Source organism: Pundamilia nyererei, unplaced genomic scaffold, assembly GCF_000239375.1.
Source record: "Pundamilia nyererei isolate P.nyererei 1_Seehausen unplaced genomic scaffold, PunNye1.0 scaffold00029, whole genome shotgun sequence".
NCBI classification, from domain to species: Eukaryota; Metazoa; Chordata; class Actinopteri; order Cichliformes; family Cichlidae; genus Pundamilia; species Pundamilia nyererei.
The window spans coordinates 4,806,268-4,814,051 of record NW_005187430.1 but is presented as its reverse complement, the minus strand read 5'-3'; the positions used below and the strand labels follow the sequence as shown (position 1 = coordinate 4,814,051).

The 7,784-nt window shown below is 40.4% G+C and overlaps 3 protein-coding genes across 3 annotated transcripts in view; 1 reads left to right on the top strand and 2 right to left on the bottom strand.

The window, feature by feature from the left end:
• The window catches only part of LOC102212218 (interferon alpha-inducible protein 27-like protein 2A), a 6,866-nt gene extending 5,644 nt beyond the window's left edge, over positions 1–1,222 (bottom strand). The window contains exons 1-2 of the mRNA XM_005728691.2: positions 1,198–1,222; positions 1,033–1,062 (exon numbers count right to left, since the gene is read on the bottom strand). Of these exons, the coding sequence (XP_005728748.1) occupies positions 1,033–1,062; positions 1,198–1,207 (40 nt within the window). The 5' untranslated portion in view covers positions 1,208–1,222. The remainder of the gene's footprint in view (positions 1–1,032; positions 1,063–1,197) is intronic.
• A 988-nt stretch (positions 1,223–2,210) lies between these two features.
• LOC102211945 (interferon alpha-inducible protein 27-like protein 2A) lies at positions 2,211–3,244 on the top strand. The gene is made up of 4 exons (XM_005728690.2): positions 2,211–2,373; positions 2,482–2,500; positions 2,770–2,936; positions 3,132–3,244. The coding sequence occupies exons 1-4, from the start codon at positions 2,355–2,357 to the stop codon at positions 3,233–3,235; spliced, it is 309 nt and encodes a 102-aa protein (XP_005728747.1). The 5' UTR covers positions 2,211–2,354; the 3' UTR covers positions 3,236–3,244.
• Positions 3,245–4,282: 1,038 nt separating this feature from the next.
• Positions 4,283–7,397, bottom strand: LOC102211658 (interferon alpha-inducible protein 27-like protein 2A). The gene is made up of 3 exons (XM_005728689.2): positions 7,266–7,397; positions 6,068–6,229; positions 4,283–4,714 (listed from the first exon to the last, which is right to left on the bottom strand). Exons 1-3 carry the CDS (start codon positions 7,285–7,287, stop codon positions 4,614–4,616), a joined length of 285 nt encoding a protein of 94 aa, XP_005728746.1. The 5' UTR covers positions 7,288–7,397; the 3' UTR covers positions 4,283–4,613.
• Positions 7,398–7,784: the final 387 nt, after the last annotated feature.

Below are 7,784 nucleotides of genomic sequence, written 5' to 3'. Positions count from 1 at the left end.
TACAGCTTGGAGTAAGACAACATGCATGAAGAAGATGATGTGGACAAAATACTCATTTGCCTAATAATTCTGCACTCCCAGTATACCCAAAATTACCACATTGCAGTATTGTATTTATACAATACTGCATGGGGTGGCTGTAGCTCAGGTGGCAGAGCAGGTCAGCCAATAATCAGGAGGTCGGTGGTTCGATCCCAGGCTGCCTCCTGGCTGCATGCCAAAATGTCCTTGGGCAAGATACTAACCCCATGTTTGCCTACTGGTGGTGGTCAGAGGGTCTGGTGGCGCCAGTGTCCAGCAGCCTCGCCTCTGTCAGTGTGCCAGTGTGTGAATGTATGGGTGAATGACTGTAAAATGCTTTGGGATCCTTAGGGACTGAGTAAAGCGCTATACAAATGCAGGCCATTTACCATTTACCTAGGAGGTCACATGACATTATTAACCACATGATTCATTCATTTCATGTTTTTATGTCTCTTTGACCTCCGCGGGGACTGCAGATGGAAACTAGCTCTGACTCCTGTTGTGGCTGAACTGAGGTTCTTTTCAAGTGGAATAGCAGCAGGATCCAGTACTTCCAATACAGGAAGTCTGGATCAGCTCTTAGTTTAAATGTCTAGTCATTCATCCTTCGGGCCTTACCCAATACGCAGTGTAGAGCCTAGATGGAGCCGATGATGAAGGTAACTCATCCTGTTCTAACTGCCTCAAAAGCCCTCTAGTTGTCTACTCCATCCTGATTAAAAAACAACAACAAACAAATGGGTCCTGAGTAGCCTTCTGGACCAGTTTTACCAGTTATGGTCTGTTACTTTTAAATGACTTGAGTAACTTGTAAAAGTTATTTACACAAAGATTTCTACCTTTACTGTTTCACAAAGAATTAAAAGGGGGACATCCACAATTTAGACTTTGTGAATAAAGGATATTTTATCAAAGCAATTTAGCAGTGATGTATGATATCTACTATGACTTCTCCTATGAGCTTGAGTGATTAAAAAAACAAAAACAAAGTAAGGTTAAGTGTCTTACCTGCCCCAGCTGTGATCGCTAAAGCTGTCACTGAAACACAGGAAAGAAAGAAAAAAACATCTTACCTCAGCCCAGCTGGAATAATTTAGCCATTTTCTGTGACGCTATAATCATGAGCTTATATGATGTAGCTATAGACGATGTGAAAAAGGCAGCTGTACTCACTTAAATCCATTATCTCACACAGGATGAGGAGCCTAAGACTCGACTGTGCCTCATATACAAGTGTGAGGGTCAGCTGTTGTTTCTTGGGAAATGAAAGTGATTCTGAGGTTGGATCTCAGGGGGTTGACATCCATCCATCCATTTATTATGCTTTCACATATTAAGTGGTGTATTTCTGTGATTTTGCCTGAACTATAAATGAACAAAAGACAGGTTATCATGCAGAGCTTGTATGGACTTTATGGGCTATTCAAATGTATGTCTCTACTATTGTGTATGGTAGGAAAATACAAGTAACTAAATACTAATACAATGATAATATTTTTACCCAGAAGCAGCATAGTTGTTGTGGATTTTTTGAATGACGTGTATACTGCATATCTGCAATAAACATCATCAGATATTTGTTCGCATGTAGCAAAATCAACACCTGTCTGCAGTCAGAAGTAATGTCATAAGATTATGCTACTTGCTGATGTATGTTAATGTGTGACTTTTGACCATGATGTGACCAACTGTGATAAGGCAAAGCAAAGGGTTAATCAAAGGGTGCCCCTCTGCAGACGGCCCTTAGCCAGAGTCCTGACTGGCCCCTGCCTGTATCTTGGTCGGTACCTGACCCTGCTCTGCTGTTTTTGGCTGGAGGACAAGTGGAAAGTTACCCAGCAGCAGGAGGTGGGGTTACTGGCCCATAAGAAGGAGACAGAAGAGTCATCAGGGCTTTTCCCTGCTGTCTGTCCATTGGGGTTGGTCCCAACCTGCATGCGCCTACGGCACACACCCTAGGGGAGCTTTTGCTTTTCCTTCTTTTTGCTGAACTTCACTGTTGAATAAAACAGCTGGCATAGACCTCTGCTCTTCTCCTGTGATTTTTGTGGTTTTTGACTTTAATTGGAATTTGGGAGCTGAAATCAACCTTCTTCTAACCTGAGGAATTGCTCACACAACCTCTTGAAATTGTGACCCCACACAGTGCAGTGGTGTATTTTGTCACGTGTGGGCAGTTAGTATCATTTACTGAGAAATGAAAGTGAAACTTCTATCAATAATTATAAAAAGGCAGGGGGGGATGCACTGGACAAAATATACCACTGCACTGTGGATATCTGGGCATAACTACGGATACACTCTCTGTATCATCTGAATGTGGACATATCATGGACTGGGAAGAAATATGTAAATCCTTCATATTTTACTGTTTATGTTATTAATTATTTTTCATGCAGTGTAATTTAATGAATTTCTTACTCCATGCGCGATTTTGTTCACTCTTTGTCTTTCAAGGGAGTCGTTATAGTGGGAGGTAAGCTGTCAGATGACGTGATTCACCGCTTTCACGCAACCCACAATGCAATGCAAGTCTTATGAACATAAACTTTATTTACAGTTGAACAACTAAAACATTTTACTATTTCAAGAAATGACATTAGCTCATTTTAAATTTCATGGCAGGACCACATCACTGTCTTCTGTTTTTATTTACATTTCACAATAAACGTTTTGTAACTAAGGTTGGTTCTTGTTACTTCTTATTTGAAAATCTTTCCAATATATATGTAAAATAATATTCAGGAGGTGCTGGCACTGTGGCTCTGGCTCCAGCCATTCTGGCTGCACTGGGTTCACTCCAGCTGGAATAGCAGCAGGCTCCATTGGTGCCAAACTGATGTCATATTTTGCAGTTTCTAATGGAGGAGGAGTTGCAGCAGGAGGTCTCATAGCAACCCTGCAATCCTGGGGTAAACCTGATATTTTGATTTAATTAGTAAATTATTTAAACAATATTATTTAGATGTTGCAAAGAAAATTGCTTACATATTTAAATATATAAAACAGATATAATGCAAATCATACAGAGAAGCATCAAAAAGAATAGCATAAAAGCTTTACACATGAATAACAAACAGCTGATGGCGTCTATAATCTCACTGTAGGTATGGGAGGTCTGACGGGAGCTGGCATTGGGGGTGTTGCTGGTGCTGGAGGAACAGTGGGTTGGCTGCTCTCAACCATTTGTAACCAGACTGGAACACGTTAAGATTTACACTATGAACAAATACCAGATGTTTAGTCATGTGACAGATCTCAAATGAAGCATCATTTTAGAAACGTCAGACACTCAGCTTAAAGCAAAATTTGAAAATTAAGTTAAATATATGGTGGATTAAGATCACTGCTATTTTGAATGCATCATTTTTAGGTATCATTGTATGAAGCATGAAGCTGTTTGATCTGAACCCAAGACTGATATGAAGAAATTTTCTGAATTTAATGTGAAAATAAAAATCCATGCAAAATAAAAGCATAGTTGTTTTTATTTTAAACATCATAATGTAATGCAGAAATATCAACCACTCCATAAAAGTCCAGAAAATGTGCCAAAATTCTGACTGGGTTGTAGGGGATCAAATACCAGCTTCACCCAGTGCTATGCAAAAACGCAAAATACAAAACAGGGAAAGCAAAGAAAGTAGAATGAGTTATAGAGCCCACGAATGCCTCAGCTTCCAGAAAGTTTACAATAATCTCCACACAAAGACTCCTCATAATACATGCACTGAGCTCATCTGCTGGTAAGATTATGGAAACGGGTGCAAGGCTTTAAGAAATCAAAACACGAGCACCTGAAAGCTAAAAAATAAATAAATCAGACTCACCTTAGTGAAGACAAAGGCATTAACAACATTCTGAAATTTAGAACTACAATTTCCTACAATAAGGTAATCAATTGATATGAAAATTTTAGTGTAGAACATTAAAAAAACATCTGCACATCCTTAAAAAAAAGGGAGGGGGGGGGGAAAGATTGTGTTATTACAGTTTATTGTGTGAGGATTAAATCTTTAAATAATCTTTTGTACCATTACAAATTTTAAAAACACTGGAGCCAGCAGAAACTTTGAAATGCATTTTAATTAAGTTAATTTCAGTTACTCTTATTTAGATCTTTCAACAAAGTAAAATATTGCTTAGAGAAGGAAGGAAAGGGTTTAGTGAGTTTCCATTCCTACACCTGAAATGATCAGTGGCAAAGATGTAAGAATGACAAATGTACAGCACATCTTCAAAAATGATAACTCTTCACTCTGGTTTAATATCTTCCTTTATTTTGAACCTTGAATGAATAAACACTAGAACACTCTTTAGTTTAAACACTTCAGTAACGTGGTATGACCAAAAAATTTCATTAAATCCTGAAATTTTTACAACACTCTGAATTTGTGGAATTACTCTTTGATGCACTGAAATGAGGTCAGTGACAGAAACACTGACTGCAGAAACACTTTCACTCATTCACTGAAACAGTTAAAAAATGTACCACTCATATTTCTGACATCACAACAATGCTCATTAGTAGGAAGAGCAGTGGCAACAAAATATCATTAGAATTTGCCATGTGAGATTATTTACATTTTTTATTTCCGTATGACACCTGCCAGTAATTTCAGTCCTGCTCCTGCAGCAGCTCCAACACCGCCCACAGCTGCAGTGGCAGCCCCCGACAGCCCAGCTGCACCTTTAAGAGGGAGGAGGGAAAATATTCACAGCTTCAATATGTTGCATCAAGTCAAGCAGCTGAGTTTGCTTCTAACTTTATCAGGAATCAAAACAACTGACTGCCACCTAATAGTAGCATCACTGCCCCCTAGTGGTGTCAGATTTCATAAATTAAAAAATGCCCTATGGCTTATACACCAATACCACACTTCTTTTCTGTCAGCTGCTCACTCATGTTGTAGGCACTAAAGTCCTTTTAAGGGTCTGTTAAATGGCCTGCATTTGTATAGTGCTTTAGTTAGTCCCTATGGACCCCAAAGCGCTTTACACTACATTCAGTCATCCACCAATTCACACACTGGTGATGGCAGCTACATTGTAGCCACACATAGACACTTTCGCAACCGGGCCCCCTGACCACCAGTAGGCAATTGGTGAAGTGTCTTGCCCAAGGACACAACGACCAAGACTGTTGGAGCCGGGGCTCGAACTGGCAACCTTCTGATTACAAGACAAACTGCCAACTCTTGAGGCACGATCACCACACACCACAAGCTTAGTCCTGTAACACAACACAGGACGCTAACGTAACGATTTGGCGCTATATAAATAAAATTGAATTGAATTGAATTGAATTGAATTGAGGACACTAAGGCTGTGTCCTGTAACACAACACAGGTGTCCTGTAACACAACGCAGGACACTAAGGCTGTGTCCTGTAACACAACACAGGTGTCCTGTAACACAACGCAGGACACTAAGGCCGTCCCCGTTTAAGTCTGTAAATAGACTTTAAGTTGAATCAGTGTGTACATTTGTAAATGTGTTATCAGTCATTTGTATTGAATTATTCAGTCCCTGAGTATACATATACTGGTCACCACCAACAGGAGCAAGGGTCACCTTTGCTTTGGTTCCTACGGTGGCCCTGAGAGGCCAAACGGACTGCAACTTAAGAAAACACCAGCAATAAGAAAAACGCTACAAAAGCACACAAAACTAATACTGATGACGGATTTTTAGGCTAATAGTTAGGCTAACACACTTACCTCTAATCTTTTCTTTCCTCACAAAACTGAGAGATGCTCCACTTCTTTTAAGTGTCTCCCAGCCCAATGCTTAGTATATTTTTGGTTCCTGCAACTCGTCCGTCGGGTTATTGTCTCCACAGAAACACTTCCCTTGTGCTTTCGGAAATCTGTTTTTTCCTATTTCCGTTGTGTTTTGTGTGCTTTTGCAGCGTTTTTCTTATTGCTGCTGTTTTCTTAAGTTGAGGTCCGTTTGGCCTCTCAGGGCCACTGTAGGTTCCTAATAAAGTGAATGTGTACAGCACTATTGATGAAACCACAGTAAAGTCAGACAACAAGCCTACCTGCTGACTGTAAAACAGCCACCATGCCTCCAGCTAGCACTCCGCCTCCATTAGCCACCGCAGCAGCAGACATCATGCTTGCAGCGTAGGAGCCTGCAGCTATTCCAGCTGAGGTGAAACCTACGGCCCCCAGAGCAACAGGAGCCAAGGCCACTGCACCGACTGCACATGGACGAGAACACCAGCATCAGTGTGACTGTTACAAATGATATGCCATGTAAAAAGTTTTTATATAAGCAGAGGCCTGAGGTACGAGGCAGGATTAAATCTTATCCTGGGCTCGCTTTAAATGTTAAAGCAAGTTTAGCATATCAAGGATATCTTTCAGTTATCTGGATTCACTTACCCCAACACTGGCAATCTGGATAAGTGGTCACATGAAGCGCTTATGAAACAAATTAAGTTAATCCAGGGTTCACCCTTCTCGCTCACGTAAAAGGGCTGGTGCTGTTGTGAAGTGTAAGTGTGAGAGGAAAAAGTACTTTACAGTAGTTTAGTATTAAAAGTGCTGTATGAATGTTTGTGCCCTCAAAGGACTTTGGACAGCATGACTGGAAAATGCACATTATATGAATAACGTCTGGCCTATTTGAAGCCAGGAAAGCTGTGTAAGTTTATAGATTCAATATCACAGTTCTGTGTTTGAGGCACAGGAGAATCTGATGATTATAATTAAGGTCAGCAAGTACAAGATTTTGTCCTGTTTCACAATCGTGTATTATTGCTGGAGAACAAAGAAAATGTTGTAAAACATTTGCTTCCAACAGGAAAACGTAAAGTAATAAGGTTGTATCTAAAGATCTACATTTATTAATGACATCAAGGAAAAACGAACACAAAAACATTAGATCCTCCTACTGTCCACACACAGAGGTCTGAGGGACTTTCTATGAACAGTGACCCTAGTGTCTGGATGATGTATTGGTCAGTAGGTGGTGATTTCATGCATAATCTTTATATTCCATTTGAGAGCATAAGTTACAATGCAATGCATTCCACAGGGTTCAAGTTATGACTAAGGATCAGCAGGTATGAAACAACGCCTGCTGACTAATCGGTTTTCTGAAAATAGCGTCACTATTCGTAAAAGATCCCCCAGACCTCGGTGTACAGACAGTAGGACGGACTAAAGTTTTTCAAAAGACTAAAGTTTTGGTGCTTTCCCTGAGGAGCATCAGTAATAAATATATATTCTTACACTTCACTTTATTCCTTAACATTTTTCTTTTCCGTGTTGGTGGTAAATTGTTTACATGCTGCCAAAAACAATCCCTGTCAAGCGTCAGCCCCAATCAAGCCCTGGGGCCCGTTCTTCGTACGTCGCTTACTACATCCAAGATCAAATCATCGCGCTAACCGTGAGCTCGCTAATCCGGTTCTCCGAACACACTGTCACTACCCGATCCGTACCGGAAACCCGATCGGTACCCCGCATGCGCGAATCTTACGTCACTTCCTCTCTTTGCCAACATTGCGACATTCAATATATTTGAATGATACGGTTAGCGCTCAGTTAGCTCCTAGCATTTGTCAACAGCTCTTCCTCCTTTTCGACTGCCCGGGACATTTAAACAATGGATGTATACAAGCAAATTCATGCTTTTCTCCTCAATGGAGACCTTCCCCCGACTGAAGAACTGCGCCGTAAAATACAAAGAATGGCACCTAATTACAAGCTGAAGGGTAACTACGAAAATTAATGTTGATTTTTTTTTTT

Excerpts from the sequence above, each read along its gene's own strand:
- LOC102211945 (XM_005728690.2), top strand. Across the intron at positions 2,937-3,131 it reads AGCAACCCTGCAATCCTGGG|GTATGGGAGGTCTGACGGGA; the intron begins GTAAACCTGATA and ends ATCTCACTGTAG.
- LOC102211658 (XM_005728689.2), bottom strand. The coding sequence starts at position 7,287 with ATGTTAAGGAATAAAGTGAAGT. Across the intron at positions 6,230-7,265 it reads GTTAAGGAATAAAGTGAAGT|TCGGTGCAGTGGCCTTGGCT; the intron begins GTAAGAATATAT and ends GTCCATGTGCAG. Across the intron at positions 4,715-6,067 it reads GGCTGTTTTACAGTCAGCAG|GTGCAGCTGGGCTGTCGGGG; the intron begins GTAGGCTTGTTG and ends TCCCTCTTAAAG.